This window comes from Castor canadensis, chromosome 13 (genome assembly GCF_047511655.1).
Source record: "Castor canadensis chromosome 13, mCasCan1.hap1v2, whole genome shotgun sequence".
In the NCBI taxonomy this organism is placed as follows: Eukaryota; Metazoa; Chordata; class Mammalia; order Rodentia; family Castoridae; genus Castor; species Castor canadensis.
The window spans coordinates 18,337,537-18,358,653 of record NC_133398.1 but is presented as its reverse complement, the minus strand read 5'-3'; the positions used below and the strand labels follow the sequence as shown (position 1 = coordinate 18,358,653).

General features: G+C 39.7%; 1 protein-coding gene across 4 annotated transcripts in view; it reads right to left on the bottom strand.

The window, feature by feature from the left end:
- Astn2 (astrotactin 2) overlaps positions 1-21,117 on the bottom strand; it is an 888,234-nt gene that overhangs the window by 446,460 nt on the left and 420,657 nt on the right. For 3 of the 4 annotated variants that reach the window (XM_074051155.1, XM_074051153.1, XM_074051154.1), the window contains 3 exons: positions 19,654-19,738; positions 19,061-19,135; positions 18,183-18,320 (listed from right to left, as the gene is read on the bottom strand). In XM_074051155.1, coding sequence (XP_073907256.1) covers positions 18,183-18,320; positions 19,061-19,135; positions 19,654-19,738 — 298 coding nt within the window. The remainder of the gene's footprint in view (positions 1-18,182; positions 18,321-19,060; positions 19,136-19,653; positions 19,739-21,117) is intronic. The other variant, XM_074051156.1, reaches the window with a different exon arrangement.

Below are 21,117 nucleotides of genomic sequence, written 5' to 3'. Positions count from 1 at the left end.
TACAATAACGACAATATCATAAAAAGTACAAAACATCAATGAAGTGAAAGAAATGAGGTGGTACTCACAAAGCATTTGGCCCATTCCTTGGTTCACAGTAAGTGCTCATGTAGTAGAAGGCATTGTCATCAGTATGATGAGGACCAGGTCTCTAAATATTCATATTTGAACCCTAGTCTCATCAAAAATAAAAACCATGCTATTAAATATTCATATTTGGATAGGTATGGACCATCACCTATGGCAACAGGTAAGTTGGATGAGCAAAAATATTGTGACCAACAGTAGTGTCCTGCTTTATCCTATGGACACTCTAATAAGTATGTGTCAATCATTAAAATAAATCCTGATTTGCATCCTCTGAGCAGGGTGGTGACCTAAGAAGTATACCATGTGGTTGAGGTTCTGTTTGAGGTGAAAAGGTCCCAACTTTGTGTGTATATGACTTTTTATCTCTACCTGCTCTGTGGTCTGACTATGTGGTCTCAGCAACTTGCTTAACCTTTCTGAGACTCATTTTCTCTTCTGTAACCTGGGACTACTGTTATAAATCTCACGGCAGTGTTGTGAGAGTTACAGACTTTGACATTAAGTTTTTTCAATGTACTCTGCACCAGGCACTACTGCTATTGATGAATGTGAGGAAGCAAAGACAACCATCCCATCTCAGTCAAGCTTTTCAGTCTTCTGGAAAACTAAACAAGAAATCAAGGTGAAATGTGACACATGCTCTTATGAGAAAGAACAAGGGTCTCTTTCCACAGAGGTGAATCCAGAATTTCTTAACCCTGGCTCTTATTATAACCAACTGAGAGCTTTTCAGAGATTTCACTGCCTTTACTACCACCTTGGACTAACTGAATTGGAATTCTCGAGGCAGGGTCTTTGGCATACAGTTTAAAAATTCTTACTTTCATGTAACATGAAAGTAAAGTTGTAAGATTAAATATGAACTATTGCCATTTTTACTCAGCCTTGTACTGGAGGTTTTAGCCAGACAAATTAGTAAGAAAAATAAATGAAAGTTATCCCAATTGGAAGAAATTCAAAACTATCTCTATTCATATATGACTTGATTTTGCATATAGAAAATCCTAACGCACACATGCTCGTGCGCACACACACGAACACACACAAATTGGAAGTAATCATTGACTTCAGCAGAATATGAGGGCAACTTGCAAATTTCAATTGTATTCCTATGTACTAGTAATGACCAGCTTGAAAAAGAAATTAGGAAAACAATTCAATTTACAGGAGCATCAAAAAGAATGACATACTTAGAAATAAATTTAACAAAATCAGTGCAAGACTTATATCCTGAAGCTGGGTGCCAGTATCTCATGCCTGTAATTCTAGCTACACAGGAGGCAGAGATCAGGAGGTTCAGGGTTTGAAGCCAGACCCAGGCAAACAGTTTATGAGACCCTATCTCGAAAATTACCCAAAACAAAACAGGGCTGGTGGAGTGGTTTAAGTGGTAGAATGCCTAACCAGCAACATTAGGCCCTTAGTTTAAACCCAGTACTGCCAAAAAAAAGAAAGAAAGAGACGTGTACACTGAAAACTGCAAAACCATGCTGAAAAGTATTTTGAAGGACACATTCAAGGGTTTAGAGATGTTTTGTATTTGTTAAGATAGCAATATTCCACAAACTGATCCTTAGATTCAATGTAATCTCTATCAGAATCCCAGCTCAGTTTTTTTTTTCCTTTTTGGCAGAAATTAACAAACTGAATCTAAAGTTCATATGGAAGTTCATATGGAACCCAGAACAGTCAAAGCAGTAATGAAAATGAGTAAAGTTGGGGAATTCACAAATCACAATTTTCTTGTTTTCTGTTTCTTCCTCTCTTTTCCTCCTCCCTTCTTCTTTCCACTTATACCTCTATCCCACTTTCTGTGTGATGTGTTTGTATAAGTTTTATATGCTTCAGTATGCATTTTCTAAAAACCAGAACATTCTTGGTTTATAACTATAATACTGCCAAAGTACCATTACTCAATAGTCAATCTACAATTTTTTTAGGTGTTCCCTTGCTATTCTTTATAGCAAAAGAAAGTCCAAGCTCATGTGCTGCATTCAGTTGTCATGATCTTTTGAGATCCTTTAATTTGGACAGCTCCTCTGTCTGTTTTGCTTTCATGAACTCAGCGTTCTTAAAGATGTAGATCAGTTATTTTGTAGAATGCTCCATGGTCTCAATCTGTCCCATGCTTCCTTGTGATTAAATTCAGGTTATGTATTTTGGCAGGAGCATAGCAGAAGTGATGCTGTGTCTTTGTCAGTTCACCCTATCAGGTGAACTTTACTTATAATATAACTTGGTCACTTGATTAAGATGGCATTGCTCAAGATTCTTCACTGTAAGGTTGCTATTTTTTCTTTCTTAATGTTTATTTGTGAGGAGATACTTTGAGGATATGTGAATATTCTGTGACTCTTTAAAATTTTCACTGGTTCTAACACACCTCTGGGATTTTTAAGAGCTCACCAAGTTATAGGAATGTAGCCAGGGTTGAGAGCCACTCACCTAACAGATCGAAAGTTGTAAAAGTTGTCCTTCTGAGGCCTAAAGAATGAATGGGAGCAGACCTACTTATTGGAATTTGGTGAGGGTGGAAGCAGATGTTATGGGGTCACAATGGCCTAGACATATACAAGTTAACTAGAAATATACCAGTCTATCTAGCTAGCACAGAATGTAGTGTAGGATATAGGCAAGTGGTGCCATCAGGGCCATGCAAGGAGTTTGGACAAAGGTAAGAAAAGACCTTGAAATGGGGTAAATCTGTGAAATATTGGTTGGGTTCAGAGACTGAGAATATTTATCCCTTGATTACCATGTGGGGTATCAATTTGAAGGTGGAAAAAAGAGCAAGGTAGAGAGAGGGAGAAGTGTAGTAAGGATGTAGAAGGAGGTAGCAGTGGCTAAGAGGAAAGGGAGCATGGGCAGTAGAGGTGGGAATCACCCAATGCAGCCACACTGAAACAAGGTAGCACTGAGTGGGAGAGTGAGTGCAGCAATGTGAGAGTGCAGACACCGTGGTCAAAAGGAGAGAGGGTGTCTGCATTGGATTTGGGAGGCCAGATAACCTTCCTGGAGGAGAAGGCTATGCTGAGCCCTGATGAATGAATAAAAAGCATTCAGGTAAAGTGGTAGGTGTGTTCTAGGAAGGAGAAACAAGACATCTGAGGAATTAAAAGCCCTGGGAGAGGGGGGAGGTGCTGGCGTATCCTGTAGGGAGTCCAGGGATGTGACTGCAGAGAGGAGCAAGGCTTGATCCCCCAGGGCCATGAGAATCACGCTGAGAAGTACAGGGAGCACTTGAAGGCTCTAAAGGTGGTTTGTAATTCAGAGGAGGCCATGCCAGCTGCAAAAAGAGAATTGACTGGAGACAGAAAGAAACTCCAAGAGGCTGATTTGCAACACTATGGAGGAAGCGTTGCAAGGAGTCCACCCGTATTGATGCTCAATATATGGAAGCTACACCATAATTCACAGCTCAGAAAGGGCAGTGAGGCAGACCCATCAGGGTCTTTGCAAGCTCTAATTGGGGTCTTTTTCTTGTAAACCTTTAGGAGGACAGGTTAAAAGAAGAAAAGACCTTTTGTGCAGAAGAGAGGGAGGAAAAGAACCTGTTGGCTGGGGATGGGGAGAGGAGAGAAGAGCAAGAGGCTCGCTCCAGTGCAGAATGAAGACAAATGGGCAGCGAGTTCTGGAGAATACATCCTTTCTCCGGAACACTTGCCTCTCCATCAGGGCCCAGCCAAGGCCTGTCAGGCAGGAGTGACGCTTTTGTGCGTTAGCTGGCTGAGCTCCCGTTGCTATGGTGATGGGGCCATAAGTCATGTCTGCTGCTGCTGCACAGAGGCACTGTGATTTATTCCTGCCTGGCTGGGATTGTAAACTTTTTTTTTAATGCTCAAAATCCGTCATTGCAAGGGAGGGCAGGTGTCTCTGGCTCACTTTGGAGGAGGGAAGCTGTTTTCAGACTTTGGGCCACTCCCTGCTAGTGATGTTTCTTTAGGCTTCACTGATGGGGTCAGGCTCTGCAGAGCTCCCTTCTGACCTCAGTCCTAAGAGTTTCAAAAAACTGAGATTGATGCTTATTCCTGAGGCCACGCTGGTGCCTCATTCTCTAGACAAATTCTTTGTCCTGTCTTCACAGCCTACATCTACACATGCCAGTTCTTCTCTTCTTGCTTGTATTTATGGCCTAATAACCTGGACTATTTCCCCAGGTCTCTAGAAAGGTATAGTAGGTTTGAAGTCATACTTTCTAACCCTCAACATTCTCATCTGTTCAATGGGTGTGATGTACCCTCAACTAAGGCAGAGCCTCTCAACCTTGGCACTATGGTTATAAGGGGTTAGGGTTGTGGTATGCACTGTAGGATGTTTAGCAACAACCCTGGCTTCTATCATCTAGATGCCAATGGGATCCTCTGGGTTGTAGACAATAGAAAATGTTTCTAGAGGTTACCAAATGTTCCAGATGGTGGTGAGAATCATATCTCTTAATTTAATTTTTTGAGGTATGGAAGACTGATATTAAGGCCTCATGCATGCTTGGCAAACACTTTAGCACTTGAACTACACCCCTCCCTTTGGCTTCATATTTTGTTTTGAGACAAGGTCTGGCCAACTTTATCCAGGCTGACCTCAAACTCATGACCCACCTGCCTCTACCTCCTGAGTAGTAGATTATAGGCATCTACTATCATACTTGGTGTAAAATCACCCTCTATAAAACTCATTGTACAGGTGAAGGAAGTGAGGCCTTTTGACCAATGCTATTCTTAGCTTTCAGGGGAAACAAAAATATTCCCTCAAAGACCAGGCTTTTCTTGGATATGTGAAGCAATGGTCATCCCTGGTTATTTCCCATCATGCCTTCCAGATGCTATCTTCACCCAGCTAGACCTTACACTGTCCAGTGTATGAATCCAGATTTAGGGCACGAATCTTCTCAGGAAGTTCCATTTCAATACAGTCTCACTGTACCTCAGGGGTGGTGGCAGAGCTGAAAGTTGCCCTAAAGGGGAACAGGTAGCCAGAGGTATACTATAGATCCATGTTCTCTGCTCCAGGAACACTGCAACCAGGATGCCTTCAAGGTGAGTGGCATAATTGGCTAGGCACACTTCCCCCAAACCTTTCTCTTCCATTTTTCTCTTATTTCTTTACTCTGTTTTAAATGCTGTTAAAATACATATAACATAAAATTTACACTCTTAATAATTTTTCATTGTATAGCTCGCAGGGATCAAGTACATATTATGCTGCAATCATCCCATCTCCGTTTCCTGAACTATTTTCATGTTACAAAATGAAACTGTACACACTAAACAATAACTTCCCATTTTCCCCTCCTTCCAGCCCTTAGCAACCACCATTCTACTTTCTGTTTCCATGATTCTGTACCTCTAAGTACCTCTTATCAGTGGAATCGTAGAGTATTTGTCCTCTTGTGGCTGGCTTAGTTCACTTAGCATAATACAGTTAGGGTCATTCACGTTTTGGCATAGGTCAGAATGTCTTTCCTGTTTAAGGCTGAATAATATTCCATTGTATTTTTATACTGCATTTTGTTCATCTATTCATCCATTGACAGACACTTGAGTTGCTTCTTCATTTTAACTATTATGAATAACACTACTATGAGTCTTGCATTGCTTTTTGAAGGACCCTTGAGTTGCACTCCAATGAGTCAATCATTGTAAACTTATTGAATATTTACTGCAGTAAAACTTTAAGAAGGAAGGGTCAAAAAAAAAAGGAGTCATAATTCCTTCTGAAAAGGTAAGTGTTTAGACTCCTTCACTGGGTTAATATTTGAGCTAAATAATTATAACATATTACCAATAATGCCCAATATTTTTGTGTTAAACACATCATGCATCAACTTTATTCTCAAAGTAGCTATAGCTATCTCTATCTTGCAAACATAGGAACAGAGGCAGTGGGAGATAAAGTCACCCATTCCCTCCTGCCCAGATAGTACATGGCAGAGATGGGATTTTAGTGGGATCATCCAGCATTAGCACCTGTGCTGCTAATGGCTGGGCTCTGTTGGTCTAAAGGATTTGAAAATGCTGGGTTGTCATAAGATATTTCTTCTTTCTTCCTACTTTTTTCTCTTTGGCACTTCTTTATCCTTCTTTGCCTATTTTAGGTGACTTTGTATATCTGCTCACCCAGGACTTGCTAGCCCCTGGAATATCCAAGCATGGCCATTCCATCCAAATCCTGCTCCTCAGTGAAGACTGGTGCCTTCTGCAGAGTCAAGAACATAGAACCAGGAACTCAGCAGCTGGCTTGCCTGACTAATGAATCATCAGGAGACAGGCCAGATCCCTACTTTCGTTCCCCCAGATATGTGTGTACTTTGAAAGAAAGTAAGAACCAAATCCCTCTTTCTCTGCTGTTTGGCTTAACTAGTGCAGCCTCTGAGCCTTTCTGGACTAGGTGGTATTACTTGAAGTATGTCTCAAGAGATGTTGGCCCTGCACTTGTACCTTAGTGGGAAAATGCTGGAGAGACTGTAGTATGTAGAATTAATTTGCTAAAAATTCATGACATATATTAACATATAAACACCTCTGGGAGAAACTGTCACCAAGAAAATCAATAACAGCTGCTTAGTTTATAATAGTATTTCTCAAATTTTCAAAATGAAGGAACACGTCTTTTTATTTTATTTCATTAACTTATTCCAAACCACTGGTATTATTTGGGATCACTTTGAGTTAATACAGTCTAACACAAGACAATAAGCATTGTGAGATAGGAAATTTTTATAGGTCTAATTTGTTGCTAGAATTATGTGTACAAGGGATCAGGTGATATTTGGAGATATTTACTGAGAAATATTTGTTGGTAATATTAAAGTATCTTCAAGACCAATAAAAAATAACCACATTAAATTAGTGTCATCAAAATGCTCTGCATCCTTTTCTCTGAGCCACTACTATGCTTAGAACTGTGAATACAATGATGATTGAGTCAATCAACGACCTCCAGGAGCACAGATTCCTAGGTATTGGGGGAGGGAGGCCTCAGCTACAATTAACTGCAATGTAATACACATTTTACTAGTTCTGGAATAAATGTTCTAGATTTATGAATAAATCCACTCTGACACTTCTGCAAGGCTATGATCGATGAGAATTAGTGAGCTAGGTATAGAGGGGACTGTGTGATTGTTAGGCAGAGATACAACACCGGAAAAAGCAAGGAGATAGGAAAGTGTCATTTTAAGGAAATTACAAATAGAGACACAGTGGGAGATAAAATGGTAAAAGAAATGGTGGTCAGACTATGGAGTATTGATGTGTGCTAACTGACAGTTTGAACTTTTGTTCTGAGGCATTTGGGGGGTGGGAAAAGGCTGGCTCGGTTTCTGTAGAGTTTGCACTGGACATGTACATGGGATGGGTTGGGGACTAAATGCAGTAAAACTATTTAAGAAGGGCTGAGACAGTGGGGTGACAGTGAAGATGGAGAGGCATGGACATTTAGAGGGTATTCACAAGAAGGGACATGAATCCGTGTGCCCTTGAACATCCATCCTCAGTTCATTCTTCCCTGCTGTGTGTCTCAGGAGGTTGACTTTGATGCACAACCTCCATGGGATGGGCTCCCTCACCTCATTTTCCACTGGGCTCAACTCTCCCAGTGAGTGAAGTTAGAGCATTTATTCTCCTGGCGCCTTTCCTGCAGGGTCACTACAAGCTGTTTGTATTCCTTGACTGATTGCCACAGCTCCTTGGAATCTTCTCATCATGTTCTGGTAACTTCACCCTCATCTCAACCCACTGACACCTATGGTTGACCAGACACAGGATACTGCATAGTCCTTGTTACTGTTCTAGACATTTCCCAGACATTGTGAATAAATTCTCCCAGCTTGATCACACCACTTGTTTGTTGCTGGAATTCTCTGGTTAGTAAGGGGAAAAGGAGTCAGCCCTACCATACACATTACCTAATTACTCATTGGAATGCCTGGAGTGCGTGTGTGTGTGTCTGTGTGTGTGTGTGTGTGTGTGTTGGGTACATGGGGCCTGGTACTTACCTCACAGTAGTGAAAGATAAACTAAAGGAAACACGTGGTCTTACTCAGCTATGTGATTAAGTCTGAGGTGACAAAATATGATTGCTCATCTTGGCTTGTCTTAGTGATCACTGTCTCTGAGCTGCTGTTTACATAACTGACAGTGTAACCTGTGCAGCTCAGACCAAGAGAGAATTTTTAGGAAACACTTTAAGACTACAGCAGGCAACACAGCAGGATGCCATGAGATACTTGTAAATAGAGGGTGGATTCTATTCTAATAGAGACTGTCCACGTGATAGCAGGGGATGGAAGAAATGCCTCAGGTAGCCCCTTCTAGTCTGTGAGTTTGTAATTGTTTATGCATGCCTTTGGAACACTATGCTGGTATTCAAGGCCCCTGTAATTTGTTTGTAGCTTTAATCAGAATGTTCCATTTTTACTACAAATGACAATGATAGCGCCAGACAGTATCCAGGAAGCACTTACATTGGAGGCCTCAACTCTGCTACAAGTCAGAAATTTATTTCAGGAAATACATTGGCACCACGGTGCACCAAATTCCCCCTGAGATAACATAGATGGATGAAAATCTGTAGAAAAGACAGTTTCATTTCTTTTTTTAGTGTAAAGTGGGAGAGTTTATTGAGGTAGAAAAGTGTAAAGTGGGATAGTAGAGGCCCCAGGGTTGATGGCGGGTTATCCCAAGAGAGGGAGACAGTTCCATTTCTAATTCACCCTCAGCATCTCTATTCATATGAATATCCTTTCTTTTGTGTCTCAGAAACCAATGATCTGACTTCATTTGAGGAACATAATCATCAAATCATGAAATAGAAAATCGAGAGGACTTCTAAATACCATAAAGTTCAGAGATGGTAAATACCTGAGACTTTGTCATAACCCCCATCCAATCCTGAAGGGAGACATCATGAGTTGATCATGAAAAATCTCCCTGATGAATCTGTCTGTAGTATCAGAAATCTCCCCAACATAATATTCAAGGCAGCCCTATCTGTGTATCTGAGTTGGCACATGGGATGCCTGACACCCACTTTCTCTGTGTTAATGTAACCTGTAAGGTATAAGCTCAGGGAGAATTTTGAAAATATGGGCTAAAGTAGATGCTTCCTTGATTCTTCTCTTACTTGTATCTATACTCTGTGGTCCTATACTCTAAGACAGATGAGTAAGCCAGGGTTGGGCTCCTAGACATGCCAGGCCAAAAAATATTCCTTTTCTAGAATTTTCCAAAATGCTATGCAAGGAAGAAAAGCATTGGTCTCTGGCAGTAAGAGGAACAAAATACATGGGAAAACATGATTATCACCACTACGTCCCTGGCAGGGCAGAGGGGAATGGGAAGGAAGTAATTGCACAACAGGAGAAGATGAAGCCATCATCGGAAGATGCAGGGGAGGACAGAATTCTTCTTCAGCTCTGTGGCTGAGCTATTCTCTTACTTTTCCCATGACGACATTCCAATGTAGTTGACATTAAGATAACTTGATCAGGTCTTTGTGCCCTGAAACCAAACTTATCCTTCTTAATACAAAACAGAAAGTGCTCCCATGCAGCAAGGGAGGGAGGCACCAGGCCATAATGGATGAGACAAAAATTTTGAAGCCAGAATTCTCTGTTCAAATCCCAGTTCTTTCCCTGAAGCTGCCCTGCTTGAGGCCTGAGAATGCTGGCTTCCTCATCTGTGAAATGGGAGATTAAAATAGCCTAGCAATCGGAAGACAGCTGTAAGGATCAATGACAGGAAGCTGAGTGGAAGGACTCTGCTCTAGTCACCATGTGTGGCTGTCTTCAGGGCAGGGCCAGGCCTCAGACTCGGGTATGTTGACTGCCAGCCTAACATACTTGCCAAAAATCATACTTTAGCGTCTATCTTTTAAATATAAAGCTCTGCAGACCCACCTCAGCATCAGAAGCCCCATTTGAAAAGTGTTTAACATCTAATGCAGATACAACAAGTTATTTCTCAGTTTCACTCTATCTGTAAAGCCTTCTATAATTCAACATCAAATATTTATTATTACATTTATTAAAGTTTTAATAATTTAGCATCTTCTGCATGTAAGATAGAAGCTTAGCTAACTGGTCCCCCTTTATCCAACCTGGGTCACTTCAATATTTATGTTCCAAACGCTCCATTTGAGTTTCATTTAGCAGAGGCTGTGTCTTGAGCCTTCCACCCAGTCTGACAGTCAGTGGAGGGTACAGCCTCCCCAGCGGCAAAGACTAACAGAAATCTGGTGTTGAATAGTATTTGAAGAGATTTACTGAGCCTGGGCAGAAACTTATCCTAATAGACTTCACTTTTATTATGATCGCTCAACTGAAATGGGGAAAATATATGTCTCCAGGCTCACTGGCTGAGTGACAGGCAGAGAAGGAATAAGAGAAGAGGTTAGAGATTGGATCCATGTGGTAGGGAGGATGGTGGTATATATTGTAATACTTACCAGAGAGGTCTTATTTTTCACTAAAAGGGAGGGATGTGGTGATGCAGGGCAAATTCTAATGTTCAAATTCCACAAACCCAGCTGTGAGTGACAAGGAGACTCCCCATTTACCCACTGTTTTCCCTCCCCTATTTATATTTTAGCTTCTACTTGCATGAAGGACGCATCCTCTCAATGAATCAAGGGGTCAACAAGATTAAGATAGAATTTCTAGTGGCCCCACTGCTCCATCTTTCAGAAAGTTGTCTTGCATCATAGTAACCAACATTTACTGAACATTCATCCAATAGCCTAGGTTCAAATCCAGAGTCAGCTACTAACTACCTGTATTATGTTATGTAAAGAACTTAAAATTTTGTTGCCTCAGTTTCTTCATCTGGAAATAATAGTAACTACATCATTGTTATGAGAAATCATAACTATGGAGTGCCTAAACCTGGCCAGATATATAACAGGAGCTTAATCAATTTATTTATTTATTTTTTATCTATATTATTTATGACTATGAAAGTAAAAGTTTTAATGTATTGTTCAATTCTCAAAAACATCCAAGGTATAGTTGCCAATTCTCAAAAACATCCAAGGTATAGTTGCCAATTCTCATTCCTGTTTACAGATAAGAAATTGAGGGATTTGCTCAAGGTCAGTGAGCAAGAGGTGCAGCTGGAATTTGAATTCTAGCAGTCTGGTTCATGAGCCTGTACTATACACTTTGCCAAATACTCCAGTCTTCTGTGTTTTGAGCAGGTAAGTGGGTTGTCTGTTGATGTTCTCTTGCCCTTTGGGAAAGGAATGTGTAAGTAATTGTTGAGGAAGGGGAAAGTTGGAGGGAAGCCTGATGGGCTTGAGATTCTTCCTGGTGAGGGCTGAAGAAACACACCTCTGTACCACCATCCTCACTAAATAGGGAAATGCCTTTCTAGGTGGCCTACCATGAACACACACACACACACACACACACACACACACACACACACACACACTCATTCACAAAGTCTGCTGAGGTTGTAGGGAAGGCAAAGGTGCCAAGTCCAAGTTTTATTTACCTCTAATACAAGAGAGATATCTTAAGTATCAATTGATATAAGACCTGTAGTAAGAGCCATCCCCCATACTCTGCTGCATGGATCTCGAAGTTAGGTGCTCCTTGGCAATGCATCATCTGGCTGAGCCCCACTCCCACCTACTCTGCATGTCCTGCTATCTTATCTACAAACCCACCCTTGTTTTTCAACTAGTGCCTAATGTAACCCGGAGAAAGGAGGCAGACACCTTACCTCTGTACTGCTTCTGTAACATGAACTACATCTTTTTACGAGCTGGTCACACTGTATAAGCTGGCTTTAATTCCTTATCTGTGCAACAATTCCTACTACTTCTAAAATTTCACAGCTGGGCATGAAGACACATGCCTCTAATCCCAGCACTTAGGAGGCAAAGGCAAGAGGGTCATGTATTTGAGGCCAATCTGGGCTTCAGAGAGAGACATTGTCTAAACAACCAACCAAATAAATAAATAAATAAATGCTTCCCAACATCTGTTGAACATTAATTACATGTATTGTGCTATGCCAATTACTCTGTATACTTTCCTGATCCTAACACTGAACATATGAGGGAAATACACTAACATTCATCTTCACTGTTCTCAGTTGGAGAATCAAGGACAACACTCTTGATCCAAGTAGTTCAGATAACAAACTTGGAGCCAGGATTCACATCCAGACCCAGAAAATTCCAACTCCTACTCCTTCCCTTTCTGGTTTTAAATTTCTAGAGCCTATCTCAAGGTTCACTTCATAGCTCTGTATCCTGCCTGTAGAGAAGATATTTGTGGGTGTTTCTTGTCCAATGGCCTTATGCTGCTGTCTTGATTTTCCCCTGGAAACTATTCTCATTTGTATTCTCAATCCATATAGTCTTTCTCACCCTTCTGGTTTAAAAGATGAGTTGGTGATCCTGGTTAATTAAAACACTGTCCCTTCAGGTATTGATTGGGATATTGGCTAACGTCCCAATATAGGCAAAACGGAGGCATCACAGCCTAGAGATAAGGACTATGGATCCATGAGTCAGGCTCTCAGGATTCATATCCTGGTTTTGCCACTTATGGATCCATGAGTCAGGCTCTCAGGATTCATATCCTGGTTTTGCCACTTACTGGATGTGTGAGAGTGGAAAGTTGTATGACTTTTCTGTGCTTCAATTTCCTCATGTATTAAATGGATACTATGTAATTTTAATGATCTAACCCAAAACAGTGAAGTATAAGAGTGAGCTCTTATGGCTACTATGCAGAACCAGGGATACTGCTTCATCATTTGGAAACAGATCATCTCTTTTCCATGGTGATGTTAAACTCAGGGCAAGTGTGTGCCTGAAAAGTAAGTCAATTCAGAGAAAAACCAGCTATCAGGGATGAAAAGAGCCAGGAATACCAAGTCCTAGCAACATTTGAGAACATGTCAGTTCTACTATGCCCAAAGACATGGTCACTGGAGTTCCTAACCCCTTATAGCTTTTGTTTCCAATTTAAGCTATGTTATTTTATTCCTTGTTTTGTTATCTAGTAATCTGTACTAAAACTAGTGACACTAGAATCACCCAAGTACTTATTCCTTCAGGTTGCTAGGCTAACCTCCATATTATTTGATTTAGTATTAGTTTCCTGTGGTTTCTGTAACAAATCACACAAACTGGAATAGCCACCCAAATCAGTATCACTTGGTCAAAATAAAGGTCATACTCCCTGTGAGGGTTCTGGAGGATAAATTGGCTTTTTCCTCTTCTAGCTTGAGGTGGCTCTGTCTTTCCTGGGCTTGTGGTTACACCATGCCAATGTCTCACTCCTTCACATTCTGTTCTCCTCTGTGTGTCTCAAATCATCTTTTTCTGCTGTTCTATTATAAGGGTGCTTTTTATGTTTTGGGGCCCATCCAGATAACCCAGGACAATCAACCTATCTTAAGATTCTTAATAACATCTGTAAAGAGCTCTTTTTTTTTCCAAATAAGGTAATATATACAAGTGTGAGTGATTATGCTCTGATACTTTTGAGGATCATTCAGTCTACTATAGGTGCAGTCTCAGAATTTGCACTTCTAACAGGCTTCCAGTAATCCTGATGCTAATGGTTATGGGATCACACTTTGAGAACCAGTAGCCTAGTGACTTCCTAGATACTTCAAAATTTGTCTCAAAGGTTCTCCTCTCTGTAAGAACTTCCTTTTCACCTCTAAGTGAGTTTGATCACCTCCACCTTTATGTCATCTCTCTGCCTTGAAATTTCCCTCAATCGTCTTCAACTATCACAAAGTACACCTGCTGGTTTGTGGATTTTGTCTAATCTAATACACTGAGATCCTTGTTTTAATTTTTATAACTCTAAATACTTATCCTGCCATATAATAGGTGTTCAATAAATTCTCAATGTTTGAAATTGAAAGGGTAAAAGAACAAGGAGCCATTTTTAATTCTACTCAGAACTAATTCAATGTGAAAATGATCACCAAGTGAGCAATGCCAGCTTGCACCCTGATATCCCATTATTCTTTCAACATTGTTCAGGAATTAACAGCATTTCACCATTTCATTTTCATTGATTTAAGATCATAGAAAAATCACTGAGGAGCTCCAAAAGCTGAGCTTTGTGGATGATTATTATTCTAACTATAATAACTAGTCTCACATTCCTCTTAAAAGAACCAACTCCAGCTGAAATTGTGAAGAAGGCCCAGTATGAAGCAATAAGTGTTGTTTGCCATGTTTCCCTCACCACAAGTAACTTATTTTGTCTCTTGAGTTAGTCTCTTGTTTCAGGCTCCATGCTAAGCCACAAGGCTCCTGAAAACAGAGATGGGCCTTATTCATCTCTATTCCTGAGGCACCTGGCACAGTGCCTGGCACATGGGAGGGGCCGTATACTTTTTTTTCCAAAATTGAAAGGAATCTACATGAAGTTTAGCTCCTCTACCTTGTAGCCAGCATCAATTGTGACTCCAATGCCAAAAATCTCATTGCCAGCATCTTCCTGTTAGGACAGGTTAGAGAACAGGAGCTGTCCAGGTGAGAGTTCTCTTCTATTGCCCTTCAACCCCTGGAACTTGAAACTTTCCTCCTACCTTACATTCTACACAACCATACCTTATCTACAATTCATGCTTAATTACTAATATTTTCTCTCCTGGAAATAATTGTTTAATTCCTTTGATCAGGAATTTGTTCTTTCTTTTCCAACCCCTTAAAGCACTCAATGTGTTCCCTGCATGTGACTCTTCATGCATTCCATACATACCTCATATACATAAAGCCACAAACCTGACATACTGTAATACAATGTACATACTCATTTAAGTCCTTCCCAAATCTCATGACATGGAGATTAGTGCAAACCCTCAAAACTAAGATACAATTGATTATAAAATGCATCATCAGTTGAATACAGCCTTTTAGCAAAGAGAAAAGAACAAAAAAAGAGAAAAAGAAGAAAAGTCACTACACTACTGTAATAAGCATAATAAAACCACCTCTAGAGAATTAACCATTGCCAAATGCAGTGCTTTAAATGTATCAGTTCACTTAATCTTCACCTGTACTTTGTATAATTAAAAAAACCTCCTATCTCCATTATCTTCAAGTGGAAACACAACCACAGAAAAGCTTACATAGTAAGCAAGTAGTGGAATGAGGATTTAAACTCAGATGGTTCAGCTGGGTTCCATAGCTTGTATTTTTAAATAATAGACTTTATGTCTTCACCTGTCCTTTGTATGATTTAAAAAAAAAAAACTGCCTATCTCCATTATCTTTTGAAACACTACCACAGAAAAGCTCACACAGTAAGCATCTAGTGGATTGAGACTTTATGTTTAATCAATGTAAAACGTACTTAAAGCAAAATGTGCAACTTGATGCACTGTTTGTAAGAATATGCATATAACCACCACCAAGTGAAAGAACTCATCACACAAGGACCCTCATACTTCCCCTTAGTCAATGCCTCTTCATCAACCAAAAGTTATGCCTCCCTTTCTTCTAACAGTAAAGAGTAGTTTTTTTCTAATTAGTAAAACAAGGTTTTAAGATATTTATATAAATATATACATATTCTTTTGTGTCTGGATTGTATAATTCAATATTATATTAGTTAGATTCATTCATGGTACACCATAGAGTTGTTTTGTTCACTCATTTTCTTCTTTAATGGAGTTCCTTGTATATTACTCCAAAACTCATTTATGTACTTTTTGTTGATGGATATTTTTAGGGGGGGAATGAAGGGTTATAAGATGGGTATATGTCTAACTTTAGTAGATACTGTTCAACACGTTTATATGTGGTCATACTAATTTCCATTTCCACAATAAGGATATCAAAGTTCCATTTGCTTCATATATTCATGAATGTTTGTTATTATTAGTTGTTTTAAGTTTAGTTGGTGGGTGACAATCTGTGCATTTAACCACTAAGCTGCTCTGCTTCCAATAGTTAGGGGTGCCATACTTTCCCAAAAGTTTATCATAGACTTAAAATATCAACTTACAATGTACTTCCAACATTTCCTCTCCAATCCTACCTGTGTTTACCTGTGTTTCCCTTTGGCTTTGCTTTTCCACACAACCTTTCCTCTAATTTCTGTATTATAATTCCATGGCAGAATTATTGGCTATCTATAATTATGATCTATTATTTATTAATTTCTAACATATTACCTAACTGGAAGTTATTAATTCCTTAAATGCTCATGATATGCTTGCCTGGGCAAAGTCATGTCAAACATGGTTTATTAGTGCAGCTTGGAAAACTCCATCAACCTAATGTGGATCTTTTCAAATGATAATGACTGCAGTTTTTCATCTACATTTGCAGATCAGGGGTTGAAAGTTGGCTTCACTACTAGTAAAAATATCACATATGCCTCAAGTTTACTTATTTGCTTGTTTATGAATTTTTAATCTGTAAAATAAAAATAATATATCACCTTATCGGGCTGAAGATGTAGTGAGATAACACTAGTGAAGTATCTGTCATGTAGGATATGATCCATGGAGTATGAGCTATTATCATTATGCTCCTTGAAGAAAAGCCATTGTTACTCTCATTTTACAGAAAAGAAATGAAAACATAGGGTTGAACTTGGGTGAGATCATATTGCTCAGACATGGTGGAGTAGGTATTCTCACCCAGCCCTTTGCAACTCCAGAGTGAGTAATGATTAGCCAGTCTGACAGCTGTATCTTCTCTGAAATCATGAATGCAATGTCAACAGTACAGAACTCTGAGGAAAGCTAGCAGAGGCTGCTTTTCAGTTGATTTCAGATAAGGTCATTAGGTCTGAGAGTGGTCCTTCAACCAAATATTCCTTGATCTGACTTTAAAATATGTAATGTAGTAAGATGTTAACACATGCTTTTCTCAAGTTCATCTACTTCAATTCTATAAAAATGGAAATGATTATAATCTTCCATGAATCAACTTTGTGTGTGTGTGTGTGTGTGTGTGCAAAACCATCTTACTTCCTTAGTTCTTAGAAATTATGGCCTCATTTTCAAAAATGCTATTTCTCTATTATTCTATTCTTTTTTCAGGCAACCAGTTTTGGAAAACACATAGCATAACAAACCATGCGAGGCTCATCCTTCTAAGTGAAAGGTGACAAGCTGAGAATAAATTTATCGCAAAGTAGGAGATCTGGTTCTTGGGGCTTTCGATCTAGATGTCATGGACATATTAACAATATCTTAACTCAGAATGATTCAAACACAGCCATGGAATAATAGTATAACAGTCATTGGTAGTCAGTGATGCCATGTTTTAATTTTAGTTCACAAACCAATAAGCTGTGTGCAAGCCAGTCTTAGAAGTAAAACTTGAGTCGACTTTTGGTGACATCAAAATTTTTAAAGGCTTCCTTTAATCAAATTGAGAAGAAAAAAACCCTCCACTTGAAAGCTCCATAATAGTACTAAGATCAGATCTAAGACCCCTGACTTAATTAGATCAATAAACATTTAGTAGTTTTCCAATATATACTAGGAACCAGGGATTAAAAAACTAAATAAGTTATTTTCCTTGACCTTGAGGACCACATAATAGGACAGAATGATGTGTAAGCAACTAATTAGAACGCAGCAGAGTAAGCCTATAATGAAGTTAGCTTAAAAGGTGCAGGACATGTAAGGAAAGAAACAGTCTCTATCCTTTCATAAGTAAAGAACAAGATTTGACTTGAACATTTAGATATCATGGATTATCCCAAAGTTTGTTCCCAGTGCCAGAGTCACAAGAGAAAACATTGCATCCTCCAAACTTTGGCTTCCGTGACTCTCCAATATACTGTAAAGTAATGATTTTTTTCTATGATAAATTCGCTGAGTACAATAAGCAAGATAATATGTTAGTCTATCTTATATTTTATTTAAAAAAAAAAACCAAAAAGAGCAATGGCACTTGAAATGTAAGGCACTGAGGCACAGCAATAGAGGATGATTTTAGGAGTTTAGGAGCCTGGTGGATTTCATAGTATTCTTTACATCCACCAGGCAGCTGCCAGCATCAATAGCACAGATATCACTCCTTTCCAAGAGTTCCTGGTATCCTGAAATAGAAGGACTTCCAGGACTCTGGGGTCCTCGAGACGACTTCCCTACCTGACATCTGCAGGGTCTTCCGTGACGAGCACATCAGTCTTGCAGCTTGCCAGGGGGTTGATGGACAGCTCCACCGGTGGAACCACAAAACTTTTGCTCACCGGAAGCCAGAGGCCTTGGCCCAAGCTGAAAGTAGACCTGCAATGTAAGAGTTTCCATTGGGGTACTCCCTGGGAAGCAGAGAGCAAACAAAAAGGGGCCCCTCTTCCCATCCATTCTAGGACAGTTCCTCATTTTTCCACCCAACCAAATCCCCCACATAGTCCAAAGCACAATGGTGCACAGGTTTCCCAGACTTGGGCGGTCATTTCTTAAATCTGTTCATCATTTAGCCCCTTTATTGATTTTGATTTTTATTGGTAGGTTTTCTTTTCCTTAGTAAAAGGTAGACTCTGTGAAGATAGGGACTATTTCAGCCCTCCTTTCCCCATAGTCCTAATACCCAGTAGGAGTTCCACAAGTGACTGCCAAGTCAGCAGGAACATTCTGGCACAGAAGTTAAGAGCATGGACTCCAAATCAATTCAAACCAATGTCTAATTCTCAGGTCCACCATTTAATTTGCTGTTTGTCTTTATCTGCTTAAATATTGAAGTTTTATACAAGATTTTGTTTAGGTGCTCAGAAGAGGTTCTATGGTCACAGAATATTTTTAAATTACTGTACTTGAGCTTATAAGTCTATATGCCAGATAAGTAGGAATTAGATTCCCATAGCAACCTGGGCCATGATGGTGAATTAGTGCCCATGAGAGTTCTTTTGTGCTCAATGCAGCTCAGAGGTACACAGAATCAATATTCTAAGGATGCATGAACACACCTCCCTACTGGACATTTATCTATTCCCCATCACCATGCCTCAGAAAGACTGTCAACTCACCTGAGAATCTTTTCAGGGGCTTGCTCCCCTGTCACCAAATCATAGCCCCTCTCAAGGGTTGTGTAAGGCCACGGTCTGTGGAACAAACAGAGAAAGGGAAAGAAAATGTGAGAGGAGATGACATTAGTCAGAATTAAGTTGGAGTCATATATGGCACTGCTCAAGTGTAGCTGTACAAACAACCAAATTCAATAGAAGTAATGATTGGGGATAACCTTTCACATTCCAAAGGAATGCTTCCACTTTATAGAAAGGCTCAACACTTTTATTAAGTTCACTTATCCATTTGTGAGTTCATGTACAAAAGCCTGATTTCTCCTCAGTCCACTTAAGGGAGTACGCATTGATTACTTCCTGTTTGGGTGGATGATGTAAATGTCAGCCTTTGTTCTCTAGAAGATTCATCAATCATGTACTTTTAATATGGAAGTGTGAGTCAGTGAGAATGTAAGCTTCACTTCTCATTGGTTTTTGCTCTGTCTCTTTCAGAGAAGAACTCTTCTTTGTCAAGTAGCTTTGGGTGTCTGGGAACACAATAGAGAAGATAGGGATGGTCCACCACTGTTCTAGTCCCGCTGTCCTGTGTCACTCACCCTTCACTCTGTCCCCAGTCACTGCGCACACACAGATGTCTATGCACAGGGTCAGGGGCGTAGCCTTCATGACAGCTGCACTCTCCTGTAAGCAAAGAGAAAGGGATCTTGTAAAATATGGCCTCCCAAAGTAAGCTGTTCTTTGGTTCCTTTGTTTTCCTGGAAAATAAAGTGAGCTGCCTAGTTTTAGAAAAGGGTCAACCCAAAAGGTTGTTTGGGTCCATCAGCCACTTTGGGCAATACAGAGTTTATCCATGTGCTCACTCATTTGTTCACTCACTCATTTGTTTATTCAACAGGTCCTGGCCAAACTGCTAAGTTCTTATCTCAGCACTGGAAACACAGAAAATAAAGGTAAAACCCAGTGTCTGACGGAGTTGACAGCTTGATGAGGAAAATAGGAAGTGACCAGGTAGCTATGAATGCAGGATATGTTTTCAAATAATTAAATAATTACAGAGTGTATTTGCTGTACAAGTATAATTTTAAAATATTTAATTCTCTCTACATGAGTAAATAAGTATTGTATAAACCTTAAGTCAAATGCCGCCTCCTCCAAGAAGGTTTTGATGTACATTTTTGGAAAACTTGGTTTTGCCTATAGTCTCCAGGTTTTATTTTGTTTCAGGTATTTTACTTAAAACTTTAAATTTTGTTTTCCTCTCTTCTCCTTATCTCCCTTTCTTGTCCCCTCTCCTTCTCTTCCACTTTCTCTCTTTCAATCTCTTTCCATCCATCCATCTATTTATCTACTTATCCATCTTTTTCCCCCAACCATCTCTTTGTGTGGTTGCATAAGTACTTCAGGGCTTTCCATACCACCTTAAATATATCCTCCATTGCCCAAGTTCATTTTGGCTGGTCAGTGCATGTCAAATTTTCTGGAATATCTACAAAGTTCAAAATTCTAGAAGAGTTTTCAGAAGCTCTCTGTCCTACACTCTATTAATCATTTCTACCCCACCATGTACTTCTTAAAGTGATGGAATATATTTTTGATTCAATTACTTATTGTCTTTTTTTTCTCATCTGATTACAGATGCTTTACCAAGATAGACTCTCCATGAGGGAGATACCTATGCTTTTCCCCAGGCTTATTTTACTTTGAGAGACTTGCTGGTGGAACAACTCACAGGATTAGTGTTCTCTCTGTGGAATACATCTTGGGAAATACTGGTAAGAACTGCCCTGACCAAGCCTATTGCTTAGAGCAGAGTTAGTACACAACAGTGTGAGATGAATGAATGATTATCTGTTGTGACTTTGGCAAATTTCCAGGCTAGTGTTGTCTCTGTCCCATCTTCTGGTGATTACACATATATATACATATAAAGCCTTTTCATCCTATGGTGATTCTGGTTGGCCTGATCTAAGACTTTTCAAATCATGCCTATAGAAATGTATTCAGTGTGGAAGGTTTAGGGACTTTTCAGTTTTAGCCCTTAATTTTCCTTTAAAAAGCTT